General features: G+C 48.6%; 1 protein-coding gene across 2 annotated transcripts in view; it reads right to left on the bottom strand.

Moving 5' to 3' along the window:
* The window catches only part of GGTA1 (glycoprotein alpha-galactosyltransferase 1 (inactive)), a 52,752-nt gene that overhangs the window by 13,766 nt on the left and 12,152 nt on the right, over positions 1-26,834 (bottom strand). The window contains exons 2-5 of one of the 2 annotated variants that reach the window (XM_082625478.1): positions 18,232-18,347; positions 8,558-8,646; positions 2,387-2,422; positions 569-634 (exon numbers count right to left, since the gene is read on the bottom strand). In XM_082625478.1, the coding sequence (XP_082481604.1) occupies positions 569-634; positions 2,387-2,422; positions 8,558-8,637 (182 nt within the window). In that variant the 5' untranslated portion in view covers positions 8,638-8,646; positions 18,232-18,347. The remainder of the gene's footprint in view (positions 1-568; positions 635-2,386; positions 2,423-8,557; positions 8,647-18,231; positions 18,348-26,834) is intronic. The other variant, XM_082625479.1, reaches the window with a different exon arrangement.

Here is a 26,834-nt window from a genome sequence, read left to right as displayed (position 1 = left end):
GTCTGGAGAAAGGTTCATGATACTAAACGTTTATTCATAAAGACGTACTTTTGATGCAAAGGTGCAGTACTCACCTTTCTTATTATCCTCCCAGGTCAGCACAGTTAGCAATTTAATGACCCAACAACCATCAGGTTATTTCAGGGGGAGGGAAACTTCATAAAACCGTCCTCATGAAAACGTTTTAGAGTATGACAGTCTTTCCTGCAATCCCAACTTTAGCCTGAATTTCACTCATCCTCAAGTTAAATGGGAAAAAATAAAAACATGAAAACCAAACTTAATGTCCCAGCCCCAACCATGAAATAGAGTCCTTGGGTGCTTCCAATAGGCCAGAAAGACAAGTGACTGAGTTTATGGCTGTGAAACCATGTTTGTTTGGTTTTTTTGTCTTTATTTTTTTTTTACCATCTTTATTGGAGTGTAATTGCTTTACAGTGGTGTGTTAAGTTTCGGCTGTATGACAAAGTGAATCAGCTCTACATATACAAATATCCCCAGATGAAACCATTTTCTTTGGACTCTATAGTGTCGGGTGGGTAAACAGACCATCGTCTGACCGCCTTACCCATTGTTAAACCAGCTTGGAAACCACCAGCCCTTCTGAATGTTGCTGTCACCAACTTCTGGGTTTCTAAGAAGTGAAAAAGATGACAAACGTTTTTAGAAAATAAGGCAGTCCCAAACTGGGGGGTTTCCAAACTCTTTTTATGGCAGGTCACTTAAAAAAATTTTTTAAAATCACTAATTCATAAAATGAACCGAAGCGACACCGCTCTAGCTGAATGAGAGAGGATGGACCTGACACTCCCTGGATCTCCCCTCCCTTGGGCGTCCCCTGGCGCTCAGCTCATCCAGGGAGCCCTAGCAGGGAGAGGAGGAGAGAAGAATGACAAGATGTGGAGGTAACTAATACATAACTCTGGGTCCTGGATCTGCCACTTACTAGTGGTGTGACTGTGATCGGACATTTTCCCTCTCTGAAGCTTGATTTTCTCCTCTGAAAAGTTAGATGCTAATAATAACAACAACAATAATAAATCTACCATGAAGGTGGCTTTGAAGACTAAACAAAGTAGCATACGTAAGAGAGCTTTCTAAGTTGAAAATTACTGTAGCAAGTCGGCATCTTTCAAGAAAACAGTGCACATTTCCAAGAATGATCTCTTTTGCTAAATGAGGAGAATTTGAGTTGCTACAAAGGTCAGCAGTGACAGACTCAGGAAATCTGAGGGTCTCTAAACCAGAAAGAAGCTCAGCAATCTGTAATCAGAACCACTTTCACCATGCACATGCTGAAGTGTCCACATTCATGGTAAGAGTCTCTCCAAGGTGGGCACCTTCCGGAGGAGGGAAAAGAGGGGGAAGCCAGGGGATACAATGCTCTTTGGTTGGACAAATAAGGTGGTGAGGCATGAATGGGTATAAACAATAAGAAACCTATTTTAAAGCCCATCTACTTTCAAGAAGTGCTTGAGTTGGTTTAGGATTAAGAAGGTATAGTTACTTTTCTTTTTCCCACTTGCATAAAATGAATAAATTTTCCAAAATTAAAAAAAAGAAAAAGAAGGTATGGTTACAATAAATAGGGAAACAATACAAGAATGAAGACAAAACTAAACAAACCAAACAAAAACAAACAAAAGGAAACAGAGGAATATTTTAGTCACTCAGGTAGGTGTTTTCACATGACTTGGGTAATCTCAGCCACTCTGTGAGAATAAAAGCTTTACCTTTATTTTTATTTTATGGCTGAGATATTGGTTGAGTGGGTTTGAGCAAATTGCCAAGATCCCATGGCATGTAAGCACAAAAGCCAGGATTTAACACCAGGGGAGAAATTATATCAGAAACGCAGGCCGAGGAAAGTGCAAGTTAAGCTAAGCACAACACTTTGCTCTGAGCTTCTTGGCAACCAAGACAAAGACAGAAAAATGAAGGCTTTCAGAGTCCTAACTGCCAATCATCACCATCATCACCATCCTCCTCCTCCTCCTACACACACTAGTTCACTGGGAAACCCAAACTTTTTTCCTGATCCTTTGTCTCAACAAAATTTCTTGCAGGGGTCTTTATACAACATGTAGTGGGCTGCATAATGGACAATATCTACCCTGATTATTTTTATGAGCAAGGCAGGAATGTCCTCCAGACAACACTACTTAAAGAGATAGATAGTTGATGAGAAGCAAGGACAAAACAAGAGTCACGGTTCTATAAAGGCAAGACTAGGGGGCTGGAGGAATACAGGCCAGACCCCTGGGACCCCTCCCCTCCACCTGTGACCAGAGCTGCATCACCACCTGCCATGTTAAGAATGGACTGTAGGGGTGCCAGAGTGGACATGGGAGGCATCCCGTAGATATCTAGAATTCAAAGCACTTACTTTGACTGGTTTATCCAGAACAAAGAGGCTTCTGGGCTAAAAGCAAATGAGAAATAAAAACATATCATGTTACTTTTAATTTGGAGAAAACCATTATCATTGAAGCCCTGGGCTGAGTTGAGAGCTTGGGTTTTGTCTACTCCCAGGTTTCCACCTTCCTTTGAGATAGAACCAATGATATCAAGGGACTTCAGTCACTTCTGGATTACTCAGAACAAGGGGTGGGAAGAAGGTCTCTGGAGAATCTCAAATCTCAGTTTAAAAAACAACAAAAAAAAAGATGGCAGCTCTCCATTGTCCAGGGTGGCCTTGCTGAGGGAGAGGCTCCACAGACAGGTCCCCTCCTGCCACCTGCTCAGGAATCACCCAGGATTATCTTAAAACCAACGACTGCAGAGTCAGCATACCACCAGCTCAGAGCCTTCTACAGAGCAGCCTCAAAGGGCATTTCTTTAGCTAACGAAGGCAGTGAGACCATCTGAAGGCACCTACAAGACTGGACCAGCAACTGTATGACTCCTCTAGGGGACCACCTCCCTTCATTCAACAAATACTTGCTGACAGTGTGTTACATGCCAAGTGCTGGGGATATGGTATTGACTGAGACAGACAGTCCCTATGCGTCCTTGGGATACAGACAAGCTAGTGGGGAGAGCAGAAAGGAAAAAAAAAAGCATAAGTAACCAGGAGCACTTAACAGGAAGACCTGGAAGGCTTCCCAGAGGAGGGGATAATGTTTTAGCTGAGTTCTGAAGGATAAATAGGAGTCCAGGGGAAGAGGAAGTGGGAAGAGTGTCCCTAACAGAGACAAAAATATGCAGAGGCCCTGAGAAAGGAAGGAGGCACTTAAATGTGCAAGGAAATAAACAGAGAAGTAGCCAGAGGTCCCCTCGCTGGGGCCTGCTGGGGATTTTGCCCTTGAAGAATTTTAGGCAGGAGACGAATAGGGTCCTATCTGTAGGCCTTGTGAGAGTAGATATGGGTGACTAGTCATGAGGTGCTGGCAGTGGTCCAGGCCCAGGTCAAGGCAGCCAGGGAGATGGAGGGAGAGGACTGCACTGACTTGAGAGACATTTGGGGGGTAAAGGGACAGGACTTGTAGTACTAGATTCCTCCATTGTTTTGTGCACGGAAGCTGTGCCCAATGGCTAAACCTTACTTGCTCACTTCTCCTCCCTGTGAATAAAAAGGAGAGAGCCTGGTAGAAAGAGTTCTGGACCTGGGCTCAGGCACCTGCCCTGGCTCAGTGCCTTTCTGGCCCCAGCTGCCCTCATCTCTGGAAAAAATAAATGACTAATATTTGTTTCAGACTCTGCCTCCTGCCCCTGCTGGGGGTCCGCATCTCCTGGTAGGAGTAAAATGCATGCTCTCTTTCCACTTATGGTTTCCCCTCTGAGCTCAATACTTGTGGACCAAGCTCTAACATCCCTTGTTTCTAAATCTGTTTATTGATCTGACAATATTCATAATAGCTAATACTTGGCCAGGGACTGTTCTAAGCAACTGACATGCATTAGCTCATTAAATCCTCACAACAATCAGTGAAGGAGATTCTGTTCTTCCTCAGAGGCACCGACACATTAAGTGGTTTTGTTCAAGGTCCTACTGCTAGGAGAAGAAACAGGATTTGAACCTGGGGAATCTGACTCCACGCCCTACAAGAGGAGGTAGGGAGAGGGGAGAGGAGGGGGCGGGCCCGCTGCAACTCAGCACTCAGACCCTCACCTAGCACTCAGGGCGTCAATCTGTAGATTCAGATTCACCACCTTGTCCCAACATTTTAATTTGCCATCTTGCCCTTTGCACCCTCCTCTCCCAGAAGCCTTCGACATCTCAGGTCACAGCAACACCCACGCTGCAGTGTATGGCATTTGACACATATTCATCCTTCAAGGCACAGCTCAAATGCCACCTCTTCTGTGCCTTCCTTGGTATGATCTTAGCACAGTGCCTGGCACACAGTAGGTGCTCAATAAATATTTGTAAATGAAGGCAAAAAAAATAGATCTCTCTCTAAGCCAAACATAATCTTTGCCTTCTTGAACTCTCCTGGTCCCTTTTCTCTCCCTCTGATGTCCTTCCTCCACTTCGCATTGTTGGCTATTTTTTTTTAATTTAACTTTATCTAGGCTTTTGGTTTGATTTTCTAAATTTAACTTTAAAAAATTTATTTATTTATTTATCGTTGTGTTGGGTCTTTGTTGCCACGCACGGGCTTTCTCTAGTTGCGTCAAGAAGGGGCTACTCTTCGTTGCGTTGCATGGGCTTCTCATTGCGGTGGCTTCTCTTGCTGTGGAGCACGGGCTCTAGGCGCGCGGGCTTCAGTACTTATTGCACGCGGGCTCAGTAGTTGTGGCTCACGGGCTCTGGAGCACAGGCTCAGTAGTTGTGGTGCACAGGCTTAGTTGCTCCATGGCATGTGGGATCTTCCCGGACCAGGGATTGAACCCGTGTCCCCTGCATTTGCAGGTGGATCCTTAACCACTGTACCACCAGGGAAGTCCTGCATTTTTGGTTTATTGGCGTGTACGTCTGTTTGCTCCATCCAGAGCATAACCCCTTGAGGGTAGGAATTCTCCTTGGCTCACACTGTATCCCTCACAGCACTCGGCATGAACAACCAGCTCAAGAAGGAGCCCCAGACGATGAATCAGATCTGAGTTCTAGTTAGAACTTGGACAGAAATTCACTGTTAAGTCATTTCACCTATTTGATCTCCATTTTGTCACTTGAAAAATGGGAACTCTCAACTAAAGGAAGGGTTGTAATCGTGGGTCGAGAATGGGCTGCAATCAGACAGCCCCAGACCTAAATCTTCCTGAAAATGTGACCTTGAACATTCACATTTAACATTGTGGAGACTCAGTGTTCCTCATCTGGAAATGCTGACTAATACTTACTTGCAGGCCTATTTTAAGAACTGGAGGGAATGTACAGTGCAGTTCCTGGCACCTGCAAATGCTCAATAACTAGTAGCTGCTATCATCAAAATCACCCTCACTATCATTACTTTATTATAACTTTTAAAGTTTCTTCCATCTCTAAAATTCTAAGAATTTTTTTTTATCCAGCCTCAAATCAAACATTCTTTCAGGATGCTCTACTGACAATAGTTCTCTTTCCTAATCAGTTGATGTGTTCAACTGAGTTATTTTACAACCCTTTTTAGCTACAGTGCTGCCCACCTGTCTAAGATTAGTGCCCTCAGCTCACCTCAGATCATCACATGGCCAATTCACAGGGTGGCAAAGAATCTGCTCCCTTTTAAACCTCTTGCAGACATTCAAATAGATTCCTCACATTGAAGAATTATGTGGCTGCAGTCTGGGTGCCAGACTATGGCCCTGAAGAGCAGCCAGAACCTACTCCAGTTACTGTGCAGAGAACAGTGTGCCCAGCACTGCAAAATAACCCTCTTTATGAGAGGCCAGTGCCAAGATGCACATTTGGGCCTTTGGCTCCCATAATTTAATTTTGTGAAGTACCCAAAATATGGAAGTATGACTCTGGCTGCAATTCAAAACACCAAGGTTATCCAACCAAGCGCTCAGAGCTTGAAGGTTACCGACACAAGCAACTCAATTCAGGGGAGGAACCCAAAGGGTGCTTGCTCTTCTGCTGGATTCTTTCAACTGCTAGAGCTCTTCCTTCTATTATTTGCCAAAATCCCCTGTCCTATTCTCCCCTCTGAGCAGATGATGAGGATGGCGGTAATGATGATGATGATAATGGTGATAGCAGCTAGCATTTACTGAGTGTGTTGCCCTAAGCACTTTATACACAATAACTTATTTAATCCACCGACCCTATGAAGCAGGTACTACTGTTATGCCCATTTAAAAAAAAATAATCCAGGTTTACTAAAGCTTTTACAGGTATGCAAACTGGTCTGCTCCACAAATACACTCACTAAGACAGGGAGAAGAGCCCCCTATTCATCGGTCATTTCTTTTTTATTTTTTAACTTATTATTTTATATTAGAGTATAGTGGATTAACAATGTTGTGAGAGCTTCAGGTGTACAGCACAGTGATTCAGTTATACATATACGTGTATCCATTCTTTTACAAATTCTTTTTCCATTTAGGTTGTTACATAATATCGAGCAGAGTTCCCTGTGCTATACAGTAGGTCCTTGTTGGTTATCCATTTTAAATACAGCAGTGTGTACACGTCAATCCCAAACTCCCTAACTATCCCTCCCCCCACCCTTCCCCCCGGTAACCATACGTTTGTTCTCCCATTTTTAAAGATAGGGAAACTGAGGAACAGAGTGGCTGAGTAACTTACCCAAAGTCACAGAGGGGGTAAGTGGTGGCACAGGACCAGCCCCAGGCAGCCTAGCTCCAGACTCCAGTGAGGATATTTCCTCAGCCCTCAAGTATCTAAGGAAGCCCCAGGGTCCCTGCATCCAACAATGAGTCATCTTTTCTTTGGACTAAGTACCCAGTTTCAATTCAAAAGACCTGGTTTATAGACCACTTTAACAGGGTCACTCTCTAGCTTATCTTGTTTTTCTTAAAATTTGTTCAGAATGAAACAGGATAACACTCCAGAAGCCGTGAGATCTATGCAGCACCCCGGGGAATAACAGCTCTGGAGTCTAGAGAATCCTCCTTCTACTGATGTACCTGAAGGTGCAGTTCCTTTATAAGTGGCCAAGATTGTCCTGCTGGCTCATCCAATCTTAGAATTTAAGAATTGAAAGAGACATTCCAATGTTCATCCAGGCCATCATCTTGAACTTGGGGCTTCTAAGACACTTCACCATGAAAATATCAGTGGTGACGAGACAGCTCTCCTGGCCCAGAATTGTAAGATGGCCTTTTTTTAATTTATTTTATTTTTGGCTGTGTTGGGTCTTCGTTTCTGTGCGAGGGCTTTCTCTAGTTGCGGCGAGCGGGGGCCACTCTTCATCGCAGTGCGCGGGCCTCTCACTGTCGCGGCCTCTCTTGTCACGGAGCACAAGCTCCAGATGCGCAGGCTCAGTAGTTGTGGCTCATGGGCTTAGTTGCTCTGCGGCATGTGGGATCTTCCCAGACCAGGGCCCGAACCCGTGTCCCTGCACTGGCAGGCAGATTCTCAACCACTGCGCCACCAGGGAAGCCCTAAGGTGGCCTTTTTGAAAGAAAGGCTGAGCTGTACCAATGCCTCTTAAGTCAAAACCATCGTGCATTTTTGTAGCCACTTGCGGAGATTCCTTTCTGTCAGAGGCCTCTGCAGCTGGAATCTCCGAGGCATTGGTAGTTTCCAAAAACACAGAAGCAGCTCAAATATTTGGGGTGAATCCACGGATGAACTTGAAAACTCAGAAATATTTAATTCATTTTGCTTTCCAGGGTTAAAAGAAAGACAAAATACCCCAAAGTTTTGCCAGGCACAAATGAATCACCAGCAATTCAGAGTGTATTTTGCACCAAAGTCAACAAGCTTGAGTTGTTCCTTTAAACTTTGCAAATATTTTAGGACTGCAAAAATCAGGGTGGATTTCTCATGGAATTCCTGTCTGAAATTTCTTAAGGTAATTTCCATATCTGGTCATATAAATAATTTAATATGACATTTTGGTCTTAATATGACCTTACTCTTTCTGGCTCTAGCCTACCCAGAACCGCAAAAGTATAAAAATCAAGACATTAGGAACATGGCAGGAAGGAAGATAATTAATTACTTAGAAGGTGCATGAAGATCTTATGATTTTGGGCTTCCCTGGTGGCGCAGTGGTTAGGAATCCGCCTGCCAATGCAGGGGACATGGGTTCAAGCCCTGGTCAGGGAAGATCCCACATGCTGCAGAGCAACTAAGCTCGCGTGCCACAACTGCTGAAGCCCGCGCGCCTAGAGCCCGTGCTCCGCAACGAGAAGCCACCGCAATGAGAAGCCCGCACACCACAATGAAGAGTAGCCCCCGCTCGCCGCAATTAGAGAAAGCCTGCGCATAGCAACGAAGACCCAGCGCAGCCAAAAGTAAAATAAATAAATCTTTAAAAAAAGAAAAAAAAAGGATCTAATGATTTTAAAGACAGTCTAGGGCTCAGGGATACAGGAAAGATGGAATCCCTTCTTTATGGTGTCAGTTAATCCTAATTTTAATTCAACCTGCTGACTTGGCTGATACCTGGAGATTAGAGGAGACTTTCATTAACATCGCTTTATCATGTTTCATAATTACCTGTTGATATATTCCCAAAACACAACAATTACAGTTGAGACAACCAGCATTGACAGAATCACTTTTCCTTTGACATTCATTATTTTCTCCTGGGAAAAGAAAAGAAGAGGGGGAAAAATAGATTAAATATTGAGAATGGGATATAGTTTTTTTTTTTTTAAGATTTTTTTGATGTGGACCTTTTTTTAAAGCCTTTATTGAATTTGTTAGAATATTGTTTCTGTTCTATGTTTTGGGTTTTTGGCTGTGAGGCATGTGGGATCTTAGCTCCCCAACCAGGGATCGAACCTGCACCCCCTGCATTGGAAGGCGAAGTCTCAACCACTGGACCACCAGGGAAGTCCCGGGATATGGTTTTTAAGAAATGCTTCTACCCATATCCTTTCTAAAAGGAAAAGTTGATGAATATTTAATGAGAGCTAAGGAGCATGTTCTACCTTAAACTGCATAGGCCTGTTTTGGCAAATTAGCCAGTTCAATGAATTGACGGGGCTGCTTGGGTTGGGAAGGACGCTAAGGCCACTTGGAGGCTCAGAGGGAAAGTATCCTGATTGATCACAAGGTTCACCATGGACGTGGGAGAGTGGGGGGTTGTTTGTTTATTTATTTATTTACTTATTTTTATTGTAGTATAGTTGCTTTACAATGATGTGTTAGTTTCTGCTGTACAGCAAAGTGAATCAGTTATCTGTATACATATATCCCCTTTTTTGGATTTCCTTCCCATTTAGGTCACCACAGAGCACTGAGTAGAGTTCCCTGTGCTATATAGTAGGTTCTCATTAGTTATCTATTTTTTTTTTTTTTTTTTTTTTTTGCTGTACGCGGGCCTCTCACTGCTGTGGCCTCTCCCGTTGCGGAGCACAGGCTCCGGACACACAGGCTCCGCGGCCATGGCTCGCGGGCCCAGCCGCTCCGCGGCATGTGGGATCTTCCGGGATCGGGGCACGAACCCGTGTCCCCTGCATCGGCAGGCGGACTCTCAACCACTGCGCCACCAGGGAAGCCCTAGTTATCTATTTTATACATAGTAGTGTATACATGTCAATCCCAATCTCCCACTTCATCCCATCCCCCCTTACCCCCTTGGTAACCATAAGTTTATTTCCTACATCTGTGACTCTATTTCTGCTTTGCAAATAAGTTCATCTGTACCATTTTTCTAGAGTGAGGGTCTAGCTAATGTTTCCCATGGACACCAGCTGCCTCTGACTCAGATCGCCCCACCTCTTGGCATGTGATTTTGGGGAACCATCCATTCCTGAGCTCTGCTGCCCTTGATATACTGCCTATATGCCCATCCTCAGAGGGGAAAACGCTCTGGTCCTTTACAATCAACCACTTCCCAGCCAGCTTTTCTCCACCACACCCACACAATCGACACACAGTAGGTATATAAATATTTCTTGATTGCTGCATGAAATGGTGATTGAAGGGGGAAGGGGTGATGGGTGTGGAATAACAGTTTGGGAAGTACCTTAATTTGGGTGGTCGGGGAAGGCCTCACTGGGGAGGTGATTTTAAAGCTTCCCATGGGATGAAGATAGGATGGAAAAGGATGAAAAGTGCCATGAGAAAGGGCGAGAATATTTCAGAAACAGCATCTATACCAGGCTGACCGAGAAAAAGCTTCTTGTGTTTGGAATAACACAAAAGCAAAAAACCTGGACAAGAAAAAAACAGTGAAGTTGTCCCACCTGAGTGGCTGGAACGAGGGTGGGGTGGTGGTAGGAGGCAGCCAGAGGGTGGGCAGGGGCAGTCAGAGCCTGGAAAGGCATGGAAAGTGGGTGGGGACCCACCAAAGCATCCGAAGCTGAAGAATCACTTCATCCAACTTCATTCAGAGAGACCCATCTGGGCGCTGGGTATGCAGAACAGATAAGAGGACAAGAGCAGACTATTTTAATGGCCACAAAGAGGAGGTGGCCTGCCCCAAAGGGTGGCTTCATTCAAAATATACTTTGGAGACAGAATTGATAGGATTTGGCTGGTAATTTAGTCATCAGGGATGAGGGAAGAAACAAGGTTTCTGCTTAAGCAGGTGGGTTGTAGCATTTCCTCAAATGGGTTGGAGGAGGGACAGGCTTGGAGGATAATGATCATGAATTGCCCTTTGGATGTGTGTATTTCGAGGAGTGTGTGAACACCTGAATGGAGACAGGTAGGCAAGTGGACTTCCGAGTCTGAAGTTCATGGGAGAGATGTGGGCGGGCTGTGCAGTTGGAGGAGCTGTCCACGGACCCAGGACAGTATTTAACGTGAAGGGAATGAATTCGATTACCAAGGAGAGAATGTAGAGAGAAAAAAAGGAAGGAGGGCCCTGGGCTGAAGCTTGAAGATGCCGACACTTAGAGGTAGAATAGAGGAGGGGGCGAGAAGGAGAGGACCAGGAGGTGGAGAAAACACAAGCGTGGACACGTGGGAGCCAATGTCACCGCCTCTGTGAAGCCACTTCCCACTCCACCCTGACCACCAGCGAAGCCCCCTTTCTCTCCTCCAGCTCCCCATCACTTTCTTTACGTTGCTGTACACATCACCTTGGGAGGCGGCTCATGTGATAACGTCCACATTTGGCTCTGTCTTCTCCTAATCATTCGTTTGAGCTTCCTGAGGGCCAAAAGGATGTCTTCTTTTTTTTTTTTTTTTTTGGCCACACCACGTGGCATGTGGGATCTTAGTTCCCTGACTAGGGACGGAACCCATGTCCCCTGCACTGGAAGCATGGAATCTTAAACACTGGACTGCCAGGCAAGTCCCAGGAAGGATGTCTTCTTATTCAACCCTGAATCCCCAGTGCCCCACAGACAGCAGAGGGGGCTGTCAATAAATGTCTGGTGAGCGCATGAAATAAAATGAGAATGGCACTGAGATGTGTCCTTTCAGGGGACAGGTTATTCTCCAATTCTTTTCAAAGAACGTTCTGAGATGATTCCCGGCTTGGATCTCACATGCTCCATCACCTTTATTATTAAATCCAGTTAAAGAAGAAAAAGGGGCTTCCCTGGTGGCACAGTGGTTGAGAGTCCGCCTGCCGATGTAGGGGACACGGGTTCGTGCCCCGATCCAGGAAGATCCCACATGCTGCGGAGCAGCTGGGCCCGTGAGCCATGGCTGCTGAGCTTGCGTGTCCGGAGCCTGTGCTCCGCAATGGGAGAGGCCACAACAGTGAGAGGCCCGCGCACCACACAAAAAAAAAAAAAAAAAAGAAGAAGAAAAAGTATGGGATCAGCCATGACACTCTATTCCTTCTTGCTTAGAAGGTGTGTTCTGTTTGGAAATGGAAAAGCCAGGGCTGAACTCGAGGTCATAACTCAACCTCCAGCTTTCAGATACAACTGTGATCGGTGGTGTTCCAGAGACCGTGAGAATATGAGCCTGCTGGGCCTCAGGGAAACCTCGGTCTCAAGCTTCTTCCCTGTGAATACCTCGTGAGCTGGCACAGACAGCCCAGGGCCCACAGCAAAGTTACGAAATGCAGAGGGCTGCATGCAACTCGGCCCCGCTGTTGGAAAAAGCCACTTGATTTCTATGTCAACAGCATTAGCATTGAGTGCAAGGAAAGGCCTGGGTGTGGAAGCAAACAGATCTGGATTGAGACTGTGGCCATCTCTCTCTGCCACTGTCTTCACTCCCAGAGAAGTGTGGATGGTGATAGAACACAGGAGCTTGGGAATGAGGCGGGGATTTGAGACACACGAAAATGGGTAACTCCGAACATGTAAGCATCTTTTCAGACCCTCACCCAACTCCAAGCTCTGAAAACCAAAAGCCTGTTTATAACTCAATTTGGCACCCAGGCCCTAACTGACATGAGGCTATTTATAAACTTTATCCCACTTAGTGAGACTGTTTAAATGTTTCTTTGCATAAATATTGACGTATTTTGTTACATGCTTGCTGCTGCTGCACTGGGTGCGTTACATAATATGATAAATACTCTGCATCTAAAAAATTCTGAACTCCAACATATCTGGCCCTAGGGATTCAGAAAAGGGATGGTGGACCTGTAACGGATCACATTTAGGTGGGTTTCCTCGTCTCTAAAATGGGGTTAAGGGCTTCCCTGGTGGCGCAGTGGTTGAGAGTCCGCCTGCCGATGCAGGAGACACGGGTTCGTGCCCCGTCCGGGAAGATCCCACATGCCGCGGAGCGGCTGGGCCCGTGAGCCATGGCCGCTGAGCCTGCGCATCCGGAGCCTGTGCTCTGCAATGGGAGAGGCCACAACAGTGAGAGGCCCGCGTACCGAAAAAAAAAAAAACCAAAAAAACAAAAAATAAAATGGGGTTAAAAATGGTGATGACTGTAAGAGTTGGCATCCATAAAATATTTAGCATTGTGCCTGGCACCATATAAATGCTCAAACAATGCTAGTTCTTATTACTGGTATCCATAAAACAGGCTGTTGGGAGGATCCAATGAAGATAGCACAGTGCCTGGTAGTTAGCAAGAGCTCAAAGCATATTTGAGAGAAAAGAATAAGGGTTTTGGAATAAGAACATGTTAAACAATAAAGTGCAAACGGATGCAAATTAGGGACTCTAAAAGTTTATCCATCTGTTCTGTGCTGCAGCCTGATTAAGAGCTCCTTGGCAATGCCAGGCGACTTTGATTTTCTTTGATCAAGCCCAGGCCATCCGAAGCTTGATCAACCCCACCTGCTGAGGATCAAACGCAAATTTTCTCCTGGTGTAAGAAACATTAAATAGAGAAACGCGCAAGCTCTCATGGTAGAGAACGTTGACGCTTACATCAGGGAGAGCCTGATATAAAATCAGACACACCCCCTAATCCCCTCTCCAAATGCAGCTGTTTGATTTTTTAATTTCAGAAATTAGCCTCAGAGGCAACTCTTGAAGCCCATTTCTTTCTGGACTCTATAAATGACTTGACTCTGCTTACTTTTTGCTGTGGCCAGGCATCACTCTTGTTGGAAACTTACAGTTGGAAGCTGTGCAAATGAGCCAATCTCACATCCTTTAGCAAAGCACTGGAAACGGGTGTATACACGCTTCCTGGAATCTGGAACCCAAGTCTCTGGGGACAGAAGGGTTGGCAGGGTGGCCAGCGGGTCTTTTAAAACATTTTTATTTTTCTCTCTGGATAAAATGAGGCATTTGGCAGCCAATGCGGCCTAAAAGCCCTTCGCTGATGTGTTTGTCTCTCAGAATTTTCAAAACTGTGTCATTCTGAAGATTCGTGGTTGACTCTCTTACCCACCAAGTAGGAAAGTTGGGGTTGCTTCCAAATATCCCATTTAGGGCTTCCCTGGTGGCGCAGTGGTTGAGAGTCCGCTTGCCGATGCAGGGGACACGGGTTCGTGCCCTGGTCCAGGAAGATCCCACATGTTGCGGAGCGGCTGGGCCCGGGAGAGGCCACAACAGTGAGAGGCCCGCGTACCGCAAAAAAAAAAAACAAAAAAAAAAAACCCAAAACCCCCACAAATATCCCATTTAAGGGGTTGAGCACAGAATTAGGACCTACAGAATACTAACACCCTGCCTTATATGGGAGAGTGTAACTAGCTGAGTCACCTGGACCCCACCCCTCAGAGGATCATGTGAGCCCAGCCAGGCCCAGTTCCACCTGAGCCCTCCCAGCATCTCCCAGGCCCTCTTGTCATGGTGTTTGCGATTTCCCTCTGAATCCATCCCAACACCGACACGGGCTGCTCCCGGGCCACTCCCAGAACTCAGTCCCTGCAACGGTTTCCACAGGAAACCATCCCCACTCCTGCAACACCTGTGTTAAAAACCTGGGTGCATTTCGCAAGGCAGGGTCACACTGTAAGCCTGTCGTTCCTCCGCCGTCCTCGCCCCCTCCCCACCCCCGCCTCCTCTTCCGCTTCTGTTTGCCTGGAGCGTCGGATGTTTCCATGTGGCCCATAAATTAATCCTTCCACACAGAACGATACACACGCCCACGACTTCAGAGAATCTTATAGTTTCACCCCAACTGATCTAAGTCAAGGTATTCCTTCCAAACAGAATTCCTCTCTGAAAGGATTTCTAGTGGCCCTTGTTTTCTCCATCCCGTGTCAGGGGAAAAGGTGAGCATCTCAGCTGAATCACAGGCACTCAGAAGCCCTGGAAAAGCCATTATCTTGGGAGAGAATGGGAACAGCAGTGGCAGAGGAAACCAAACCTTCCTGTAGGCTGAAGAATCTTCCTCTCTGCCCGTGATTCTTCCCCCTGCCCCTGGAACCCACAAGTGCTGCAAACAAAACAAAGCAGCTAAGGGGGTGGGGAGAGGGCTCAGGAGCTGACTGGGCATTAGTCACCCTGCACAAAACTCCTAATCTTTCACCTTCCACATCCTCCATTGTAACACTTAGATCCAGCATTCCAGGCAGAAATTAGGCCGGGCGAATGTGCAGCCCTATATGCACAACCCCGGGCAAGTTCTCTGGCTCTGAGCCTCTATTTACATAGACAAGATGGAGCTTCAAACACCCTCCTCTAGGGTTCTTGAAAGGACAAAAGGAGACATGTTTACACAGCACATTGTGCCTGGTGGTCAGTAAATGCTCCACCGATGGCAGTGGTAAAAGGATGATGCTTTCTCAGGGGAGAGATTCAGAAATGCGTGGCTCTGAGGGCAGAGCTGTGGTTCCCTCTGAGAGGAGTCTTGGCCCTCCAGGGCAGCACCACACAGAAGAGTCAAGGGAGAGCCCTCCAGGCCACGCTGTGACTGCTGTGACAGTCAGCTCGGCTCCCCACCGCCCCCCAGCTCGGGGTCCCGCTGCGCATGGCCTTTGTCCCCATGGCTCACCATGGGCAGGGAAGGAAGCGGCGGCTCAAACATCACCCCAGCTCCCACACAGAGCGGCTTTGGGAACCAGGGTCACGGGTTCCTCTGGCCTCAGTCTCCCCGGCCTTGAAACAAGTCCTGTGGACTTAACTTTCCATGACAGGCTTTCCTGATTGACCTAGGACCTGGATGAGAAATCAGCCACAGGGCTGGAAGTCTCATTTTGTGAGGACAAGTTCACTCAGCCACATGGAGCTCGTTTTGCTGCAATGGCCCGCAGATTCCTGGAAGTGATGATCAAGAGAGAGGATGGCCAACCAACTCATGTTGAGCCCACAGGCCAACTAATCCAGAAGCTTATGAAACCTCTGAGTCAGGACCCCGGGCAAGACTGGGCCTGCTCTCCCATTGGGGTGGAGAGTGGGGAAGGCCCAAATGCTGCTCCGAGGCAAGGCGCTGCTCCTGCCTGGGGGAATCACTCCAGCCTGGGTGCCTGTCCCAGGGCTGCAGGTGGGGCCTGAATCCTGACCCCACTCCCTGCAGACCTACCTGGGTCCCAGTAACAACCTGCTCCAGGTAGGCCTTGCTGAGCTCCCAGGAGCCTCCCACTTAGATCCACAACAGAAGGAGCTGAACTAGCTGCTGTTCTGCTCCCTGCTCAGGGGTCCCAGTGATCCAGACCTCACAGCCACCTGGTACCCACACCCACCTCCCGCCATCCAGGATCGAAGAGCTGAGTTCTTCAGAGATCTGGCTGGAGCCACCTGAGCAGGAAACTGCCAAAAGATTCACAGCCGTGGCATCACCGATAACAAGTTGTAAAGCTGAAAGAAACTTCTAAACTCGCAGTTATAAAAAGCAACCATTGACTAACCATGCTAGAGGCAAAACTGATTTGTCTTCCTTTTGCCTCTATTAAAAATGATACTACAAAATCAGCAGACAAAGAGGCAATCCAGGAGTATGCAGCCAAAATATGACAGGTGCATCAGACAGCTGAGTAATACTGATCATTTTTATATTACTTTCACATTTTATTAGGATGTTTTCTGGATTTTGTCCTATGTAGAGTATTTGTCAATTTTTGTTATTTGTTGGGATGTCTCCTCACATTCTAAATAGTTTTCCATAACCATGGGTTTCACATCCACGGATTCAACCAACCACGGATCAAAAATGTTAAAAAACAAAAAATTCCAGGAAGTTCCAAAAAGCAAAACTTGAACTTGCTGCGTACATGCAACTATTTACATAGCATTTACATCATACTCGGTATTGTAAGTGATCTCCAGGTGATTTAAAGTAAACAGGAGGATGTGTGTAGGTTATATGCAAATACTATGCCGTTTTATGTAAGGGACTTGAGCATCTTCAGATTTTGGTATCTGTGAGGTCCTGGAACCAATCCCCTGTGGATACCCCGAGGGACGACTGCGTTCACTTCCACCCTAATATTATACTTGCAACTTTGCATTCTTTTCCTTAAAGCGGACCCTGAAAATTGAATAAGCTTCTGGCCCTGCAACACTTGGATGCCCCCCAACTGAACCAGGCCAGGCCCCGGGCTAAATGCTTTACCAGTAATCTCTCAGGTAAGCCTCACTACGACCCTGTGAAGTCATTCTAGTATCATCCTCATTTTACGGATATGAACATGGAGGCTCAGAAAGGTTAAGTGACTTGCCCAATGCCACACAGCATAAAGTGGTGGAGCCAGGATTCAGGTCCAGAGAGTTGGCCTCCAGTGCCCACCCTTTTAACTCTTTTGTTCTCAGTAAACATGCAGGCTTACCCATGGACTAACCACCCATGTCTCTTTGCGACATCCTCTCATTTTGCCTTTCATGATTACCACTTAGCAATTGACCCAAAGCCAGCTAATCACAGGCTAGACTCACTGAGCGGCTAGCTTCTCCTTGGACCAGCTGGTGAGCACTGGCTCAACTCCTCTGCCATTTCCAGGTGCCTCCTGTGTGCCTGGTGTGGGAGCCTTCTGCACTCACTCCATCCTGTTCATCCCTGATCCTGGTCAGCGCAGCGGCTTTTAGCTGAGGAAACTGAGCTTTAGCAAAGGCTGAGATCACTGGGCTCACCCACAAGGTGGGTGGTGTGTTTGAAAAGCAGACCCTCTGCCTTCCAGGCCCAGCTCTTGGCAGGGGGTTGGTGCTGGGGGTGAGGAGGGAGAATGCTGCTTTATCCTAAAACCTCTCTAAATTAGTGGGCATTATGGGGAAATGCTCCCTGTTGGAAGAAACATGTTATAATTCGTGCATGGAGGGCTGTTTCCAGTTATGTTTTTCATTATAAGGGTCAAAGTAAACACAGACGGAGGAAAATAAGAGACAAGCTTCAGACTAAATATACAACTAGCTGTCGCTCCAGCCATCACAGATGGAACAACCTGTTCTCGGAGGGACGTCTTGTAGTGCCCTTTCTTGAATCCCCTTCAGGAAATCTGAAGCCTGGATCCAGCCAGCTTTTCCTTGCTGCCTGGCCCAGAAATCAGTGTGCAAGAGTTTTTCCAAGAGAAATAAGGGGAGGTAAACGAAGGGTCGGCGCTGCCCTGAGAGGGCTCTGCATCCACCCGCAACGCAGGTCCTGGGCCCCAAGACTCGCCCTCCTGCCCCTGCAATGGCACTTTGAGTCCTGCACAGAAAACCCCAGGCTGCAGTCACGCCCTGTGAGGTCCTGCCAGGGGCAGCAAACTAACAGGGACTGGACCAGCATCCCGCCAGCACCCACTTCTTGATCCGACGCCGGGGAGAGGAGGACTCTGTCTGTCTTCTTCTAGAACTACCGAGGGGACCAGCAAGCAGTTAGGGGGAGAGCGGGGTTCCTCCCCCAGGGGCATGCACGCCGCAGCCGGCTCACAAAACCCCCAGTGACCCCGACAAGGCAGAGGTAAATCATTTCAACATGTCACGTACCTCATCGTCTGCTTCTCTCCCCCCAGAGTAAAAGGCAAAACAACAAAGTTCTATTGAGCTCCGTTCTGCAGAAGGAGGCCGGGCTGGGAGGAAGGGAAGGTGCTCCGTTCCAACTCCTGTCAAAAGAATAAACAGCTGTTTCAGGAAGAGGGGGGCAGACGGATCCCGCAGCAGCAGTCAGGGCTTTGTTCCTTGCTGGCCCTGGGAAGTGGGCCGTTTATCAGGCCTGTTGACTCAGAGCTGCATGCCAAGGCAGAGACGTTCCTCTCTGGGCCCGGGAACGGCCCGGCCTCCCTCACCAAGCGAAACTACAGGTCCAAACTAGGGCTGGTGTTGGAGGAGGGAAGGCCACCACCCTTGGGAGAGACGTACCGGCCACCTGCGTCACCCACTCCTGGGCGAAAATGAGAACCGTTCTGAACCCAAACAACCCCAAGTGACAGCTACCAGGAACAGCCGATGGAGAATTAAAAAGGAAGGGAAAAAAAATGGAGAGGGGTGCCTGAAGGAGAGAGTCCTCAAGACTCCTGTTGAAATGCCACCTAAACGTTCCTCCACATCGAGCCTCTCATCCACATCCTTTAGGCTTCAGAAGTTGTTTTGTTTGAGCGCTATTTTTATAGAATGTTCTGAGATCGCCCGCATTGCAAGCCGAGCTATAAGAACTTTAAAAGGTCACCGAGGCCCAACCCTGCTCTTTGGCTGAATAATGCTTAACCCTTCCCACACCCACCTCCTGGTCCCAAAATAGAACTTCCCAGCTGGAAGGGACCTCACAGCGGCGGATTTTCAAATGTTGAAACAGCGAAAGCTTTAAAAAAAAAAAAAAAAAAAAAAAGCACATGAAGTCATTCCCAGAACCCCTATGTGAAACAGAGGACACAGGGAGCTGTGGGTGATGCAGGGAAATGAAGCCTAAAGCCCCCCTACCCATCCCTCCCAAGTGGCCCTGGACACCTCCTTGGGAGTACAGACTGGAAACCCCAGACAGACCAAGGAGACGGGACCAAAACCAGACAGAAAGGGGCCAAGGACTGCCCCCCAGCCTCCAAGGGATGCCTAATCCAGCCTCTTCCTCTTGTTTTCCAGAGCTTTCACAGCCCCCTCCTCTGGGGGCATGAGCTAGTCGACCACAGTCTCCAGGGTCTGGAAGTCCTGCTTAACTACTTCCTAAAATCCTTCCCGCCGGCATCTACTACAGCTAAACCAGCCACACCTTACAACCCAGTTATTCCACCCAGGTCTATACCTCAAAGAAAATACACATAAGCTCACACAGAGACACGGACTGGAACATTCACAGTGCACCAAAAATTGGCAACGACCCCAAGGCCCACCATCAGACAGATCGGGTGTGATCGAGCATGGGAGTCCACGTATATCAGCGAGAAGGAACCAGCTACAGCCACTGACATCAGCAGGATGAATCTCACACACACTTCTTTCTCACTGAGCAAAAGAAGGCCTGGATGATTCCATTCATTGAGCGTTCAAAAACAGGCAAAACCAACCTGTGGTGCTAGAAGTCAGAGAGGGGGGTGGTAGAGACTGGGAAGGGGCCCCGGGGGAGGTCCATGTTGTTTCTTGAGCCAGGTAATGGTTACCCAGGTGTGTCTACTTTGTGAAAATTCATCACAAATGTCCCTTCTCTGTGTGTATGTTAAGAGCAAAAGTGAACAGAAACCCTCCTGCTGGAAACTGCATTCTCTGGGGCATTCTGTCTTTCCCTGACTCTGGCTCTCAGGACACAGGGTCATGGATAGACCCTGCTTTTTTCCTTCTCTTGGGGTGGACACCCCAATACCGAGCACCACGGAGCACCTCACTATGGGTTCAGGGAAGATCTGTTGCATTAAAGGATCCAGGCGTCTGTACTGCGGTCAACAGGGAAGGGAAAGATAACGGCATTTGGAGGCTAAGGAGCTGCGCTAAGATAAACCGGTCCTTTCAACAAGCAAGCACTGATCACGAGGGTCTTCCATTTTACAGTTTACGAAGCAGCCTCTCTCCTTTATCTCAGTGAATCCTCAGGCTCACCCACCCAGTGGTCAGGGAAGGGAGGGAGGCTCTGAGAGCCTCTGTGACTTGCTCGAGGTCACCAGCTGGTGGGTCTGATGCTGCCTTTCCTCCTGAGCTGCCCCCGGGGGACACTCTACAGGTTAGTGGAATCAGAAGCTCCAGGTTGGTTACCCATAGCTCGACAGAGCATGCAAACCTGGAAGGCAGAAAATTCAACTTCCAGAGGATCCAACATGAAATTCCTCCTTCTCTGAAGCACAGACTCTCAAAACAAGGGAGCACATACTTGTGGTCAGTGTTTAATTGAGAGGCGGGGAACTGGAGCAAGGGAGCCTCAGGCCACGTTGCTCTCCTGATCAAAGGAGGCCAGAGGCTGTCCAGGTTGAGAACCTGGCATCCCAGCCGGGCTGACTGATCTCATCACTCGATGGTCACCAAGGTCCCTTCCAGCCCTAACAGTCCACGGGCCTGTCAGATGACAACCAGCATTCAGTGCCTGTCTGTCTGCCACACCCCGAGTCAGAGGATCACACAGCATCAGAGCTGCAGCCAAGGTAGTTGTAGCCCAGGTGTGGAGATGCCCTGGCTTCACATCCCAGACCCCTTCCGGCTGGGAATCACGAAGGGTCAGATCCCCACCCTGCTTACCTCTGTGGAAGTGTGAGGATCAAGTGTTCTTGGCAAAGAATGCTACAGACACAAAAGTGTCAGGCTGTCACTGTTTGTTGAATCCTGAATGTGTTCAGGGCAGTTATAAAAGACATTCTTTTTTTTTGTGTGGTACGCGGGCCTCTCACTGTTGCGGCCTCTCCCGTTGCGGAGCACAGGCTCCGGACGCGCAGGCTCAGAGGCCATGGCTCACGGGCCCAGCTGCTCCACGGCCTGTGGGATCTTCCCGGACCAGGGCACGAACCCGTGTCCCCTGCATCGGCAGGTGGACTCTCAACCACTGCGCCACCAGGGAAGCCCTATAAAAGACATTCTTGCTGATGCTCATGAGTGATGGAGCAATGTGGTTGGTTTCCTCTTCTCTGTGTTGGGGATAATCATAATCCCCACCTCTCAGGGTAGGCGAGGAGCTTAGAGCATGGTGGTTCTGAATTTGGACTCTGGGCCCAGGCTGCCTGGGTTTGAGTCCTGGCTCTGCCCCGTATGCTGTGCAATCCTGGGCAATTTACTTCTCTGTGTCTCTGTTTCTACAGCTATAAAATGGGGATAATAGTACTTGTATGGTAGCTGGCACATGGTAAGGGTATAGAGATACATATTACCCATTATTGCAAGAATTAAGGAGATACTCCTTGAAAAGTGCTTGAGGTTCTCAATCACTGATACTCTCTAGTGTTCAATTAATCCAAGGTGGCCGTTCCCTCGATTTTACATTGGTGTATGAAATAAAAATTTTGATCATGTATTCCTGCAGGTTGGGGAAACGTGGGGAAGGAGATGTTCCGGCCAATGTTTCCATTACCATTAAGTACTGCCACACACCTGTGAGCATCAGTGCTGAAATGATCTTGGTGAAAGCCCATGCAGTAAATAACTGCACTGAGGAGAGTCTGCACCTCTAAGTCTATTTCCTTGAGAAGAGCTGGAAAAATGAAATCATGATGACTCTTTCCAAGCAACACAGAGCAAACCTTCTTGAGATGTGCCTCCATCCCACCTAACTCCAGGACAGACTCCACCAAAGCCATGCTGGAGCGCTCCCCCTGCTTCCACAAGCTTCCATCCTGAGCCTCAGCCACACCCCTTGTGCCAGGAAGACCCTTCCTGGGGCTAACCTTGGTTCTTCATGCTGTAGGTCAGACTCTTTCTAGAGAAGGAAGATGCTGGCTTTGTTGACAGCTTGGAAGGTATGAGGAGCTCCCACCGAGGGGCAAGGACTGGGTTCTGAGGACAGGCTGGGCTTGAGCCCCCAATACAGGTGGCTGGATTTCCCCAACCGAGGAGTCTCCCCTCCCCCTCTACCCTCCCTTGGTTCCTCTCACCACTTCCTCAGGCTGGTGGCCCCAGATGGAGGTGAAAAAGAGGCACCTGGTGGTTCTTATCACAATCGGGCGGTGGGTGCCAGGGGGTGCCCTCGACTCCCCTAGAAATTCTCACCCTTCCCTGAACGGAGAGGCTTGAAGCCAGTAGGCCAGTGCCCTACCTCAGAGCAGAACTACTTCCTGAACACGTGAGAAGCTCAGCATCCCTCAAGGTCACAATCATGCCCTGTGTAGAGCCACTGCTGTCTACAACGACCCATATACTTCTACACAACCCTAGGAGGGTAAGTAGGGTGAAGAGTACAGTCCCAAGTTATAAAGAAGGGAACTGAAGATAAAGTAAGAACCTTACAGAAGTGTATGATCTGAGTCATTAACCCTGGAATGGAAGACAAGTTTAGGGTTTTTCCATGATTCTATCCCACCATAACCTCTTAGACCCCCAATGGTGGTGAAGCCAGAGCAAACTGGGGATGCTAATGGATGTAGAAGAAGGCGGGGGCTGTGAACCAAATGCCACTGGAACCCAAGCGCTATTGGGGGGCGGGGGGGTGCTTGTCTTCCATCTTGGTCACTTCTGGGTTTTCCCAGTACCTGGAACAGTACCTGGCACCTATTAGATGCTCAATAGATATATGTTGAATGAATGCTGAGTGAAAGCCAGGAGCCAGGTGGGCAGCAGAATTGTGTGAATTTGACCAGGTATAATGCAATAGGGAGTGATGGGGTCTGTGGTAAACTGGGGAACTTCTGCCCAAATCAGATCGAAATCAGATTTTAAAAAGAGAAAAAAAAAAATTGGGAATTCCCTGGTGGTCCAGTGGTTAGAACTCTGCGCTTCCACTACAGGGGGCCCGTGTTCGATCCCTGGTCAGGGAACTACGATCCCGCAAGCTGCCCAGTGCGGCCAAAAATAAAAAATAAAAAAATAATTATAATAAGAGAAAAATAACTGCACCTAAACAGCACTTCTCTGATTACGGAATGTGATATACTGGCCACAGATGACTCCTTTTTTAAGGGAAATCATTTTGTACCAGAAACTAAAAGTACTATTTGAACCCCTGCTCCGTTATCACCAGCCTGTGTGATGCAGCCATGTCCAGTTCCCTTCTCTGTGCCTCTGTTTTCTCATCTGTGGAGTGGAGGGTCCCTCCCAATTCCACTCTGCCCTGCCTGAGCCTGAATCTGGGGGTACAGCTGTGAATCAGGCTCCTATAGAAATCTGACCAGGAGAATCTCAGAAGCCTTCATGGAGGAGGTGATGTGACTGGACCTTTTCAGGTGGGCTTCTGCCTCCCAGGGACCTGGCATGTCTGTCTGCACCGGCCTTCACCCCTCTCTTCCTTCTCACTAAAGACAGGCTGGCAGGCAGCACCCCCCTCTTCAGGATTTGTAAATCCTCTTCTGCTCAGGCCCAGTCCCCCCAGGAGGTCCTGTGGGGTCATCTTATGAACCTTTTGGCTTTTGGAGGCAGGGGCCAGGATGCCACAGAACCTCCAGGCCACTCAGGAGCCCTGCTGAACCCTCCCAAAGGAGGCCCCAAACACACCGCTGAAAGAAAAGAGGAAATGGGGCACAATTCTGGCCAAAAAACAGAGAAACTCAGCCAAGCAAAGAGAGGGGAAACCAGCTTTTTGAGAGAGGGGACTCCGAGTCTGGCAGAGCCACAGAGAACTTTCTCCCAACCTGGCTCACTGCAAGGCCGGGGTGAGGACTCAAGCAACTATGAAGGTAAGGAGGAAAGGCAGGCCTGCCCCACTCAGCCCAGCCCAGCCCAGCCCCAGAAGCATTTCTTTCCAAAGAGCCTGTGGAAGGGGATGGATTGCAGTGAAGAAAATGTTTTAAAAATTGAAGTCAAGACTAATAATACAACCAGATAAAAGAAAGCCCAAGAAAGTGCTTTCTAAATCCAGTGACCTGCTTCCACAGGCCATGTGGCTCCAGGCACATCCTTTTCCCCATCTGGGCCTTACACCCCATGTGGGCGCTGACCAAGCTGAAGCAGGACTTTCCCAGGATCCCTATGGCTCCTTGGAGGGGACCCACGTGGGCTCGGTGGCTGTGAAGAGCCTGTTCTCACTTGCTCTGCAAACCTGGCTGATGAATGTGCAGCCTTCAGAGCTCAACGTCACCTCCTCTGAGATCTGCTTCCCGGCTGGAGCTGATTCTCTCTCCCAAATTCCCACTGCCCTTGTGCAGCCTACCTGGAGCACAGGTTGCTGTGCAAGTGTCCATCTCGCCCTCCACGTGCAAGCTCTCAAGGGCCGCAGGGAGCCCTGCTTTAACTCAAGGTCCCTGGTGGTCCTCACACAGGGTCCAGTACAGAGGCGGTCCTGAGGATCGGTGCACGGATGGACAGATGGATGGTATATTGGCTTGCTAGGGCTTCCGTAAGAAAGTACCACACACTGGGTGGCTTAACACCACAGAAGTTTATTCTCTCACAATTCTGGAGGCCAGAAGTCCAAAGTCAAGGTGTTGGCAGAGCTGGTTCCCTCTGAAGGTCATGAGAGAGAACCCATCATGCCTCTCTCCTAGCTTCTGGTGGCTGCCAGCAACCCTTGGCGCGATCCTCGCGACAGCATAACCCAATGCTCTACAGCGCCACACAGTGTTCTCCGTGTGTGTCTGTGTCGAAGTTTCCCTCTTCTTATAAGGACACCAGTCACTGGATTGGAGCCCTCCCAAATCCAGTGTGACCTCATCTTAGCTTGAGTCATCTGCAAAGAATCTATTTCCAAAAAAACTCATATTCATAGGCACCGGGCGTGAGGACTTGAACACATCTTTCTGGTAGACACAGTTCTACCCACTAGAGACAGTTATCCAAATAGCTATTGGCTGGAAGCCTATAAACACTCGCAGAACCACCTGCGTACAATTACAGAGCTGAGAGCAAAAGGCCGGAGGTGGGTGGGGACGTGGAGGTGGTCTTGAGAGAGAGGAAAGTGGATGGAATCCTTAGAGCATCTCTATTTGATCAGGATTATAGGAAGAAGAGAAATGCCTCCCTGAGACAGGCTCTGTGGGATGGCCAGTAGAGATGCTGCAGGTCAGCCAATATTCAGCTCGGGCAACATAGAGATGTGAGTGGGTAAGATCACCCTAGGAGGGGAAGGATGTGATAGAAGAGGGGGCCCCCGGGGGCAGCTGGCATCAGAAACCCACGGAAGCTTGGAGCCGGGTACCAGGTTGCAGTGTGTCGAGGAAAGAACCTCAGGCGAGGAAGTGACGTCAGTGAGGGCAAGGACCTCTTGCCAGCAGCTTGCCTTGGGAAGGGCTGGAGAGAGGGTCCAGTTAGAGAAGCCATGGAGAAAAAGGGAAATACTCCTGAGTACACTGCAGACGATGGGAACCCCCTGATGAGACACAGCCATGGAGAGGAGGGTTTGAAGGTTCAGAGGAGGGAAAGGACAGGTGCTGAAGAGCATCCCTTCAGGGAGGATGGGGGTGGGGATGCCACCAAGACAGGCAGAAGGTGCTTCCCCTTGTGCAAAAAAGTGAGGAGACAGGGGATTTCCTTGGTGGCGCAATGGTTAAGAATCCGCCTGCCAATGCAGGGGACACGGGTTCGAGCCCTGGTCCGGGAAGATCCCACATGCCGAGGAGCCACTAAGCCCGTGCGCCACAACTACTGAGCCTGCGCTCTAGAGCCCACGAGCCACAAATGCCGAGCCCGCACGCCTAGAGCCTGCGCTCCGCAACAAGAGAAGCCACCGCAGTGGGAAGCCCGCGCACCGCAACGAAGAGCAGCCCTCGCTCGCCGCAACTATCGAAAGCCCGGTGCAGCAAGGAAGACCCAACGCGGCCAAAAATAAAAATTAATTAATGACTAAAAAAGTGAGAAGACAGGATGAGCGAGTTGGTACCGTGGGGGGATAAAGTGGGAAGTTGACAAGCTCCAATCCAGAGCAGCTGAAGTGGGGTTGGGGGAGGGGCACAGAGAAGCGGGAGGGCCGTGCAGAATCCTGTCACCCCGCGCCTTGTACCTGAGGAATCTGCATTTCCTCCCGAAGGTGCTGGGGAATCCTTGGATGCCATTAAGCAAAGAGAGGTACATGATTTGCTTTTTAGAAGAATTCCTTGGCTGCAGGGTGAGGGTGGGTGGGAGAAGTTAAATCTCCAGCCAGGGTGCCCAGCCAGGAGGCCGCTGGCCAATGTCCAGGGGAAAGAGTGGAGACCTGACGCCATGGGGTGAGCTGGAAGACAAGAAAGAAGTGGCATCTTGAGACCTTGGGTTACAGGAACTAAATTCTCTTTCAAATTTTGCTTCAATGTCACCTTCTTGGAGAGATTGTCCCGGATTTACAATTACTTTCGTATTGTATCAAAGTGTGGATCAAACAACCAGCAGCACCAAGCATCACTTGGGAGCTTGTTAGAAATGCAGGGCATCAGGCCAACCCAGCCCTAAGGCATCAGGGTGCCCAGGGTGTGGCCCAGGAATCTGTCTGCAAGAGGTCTAGCAGGAGAGTGGATGGTTGCCTGAAAAATAAAGTGGAGGGGTTGGGAGGAGGGGGAGCTGGTGAGTTCTGTTCTGGAAGCGCTGAGTTTGAAGAACCTGCAGAAGTCAGCTCAGTAATGCTGTCC

This window comes from Mesoplodon mirus, assembly GCF_964341445.2.
Source record: "Mesoplodon mirus genome assembly, chromosome: 1".
Taxonomy (NCBI): Eukaryota; Metazoa; Chordata; class Mammalia; order Artiodactyla; family Ziphiidae; genus Mesoplodon; species Mesoplodon mirus.
This window is presented reverse-complemented; position numbering and strand designations above follow the sequence as displayed.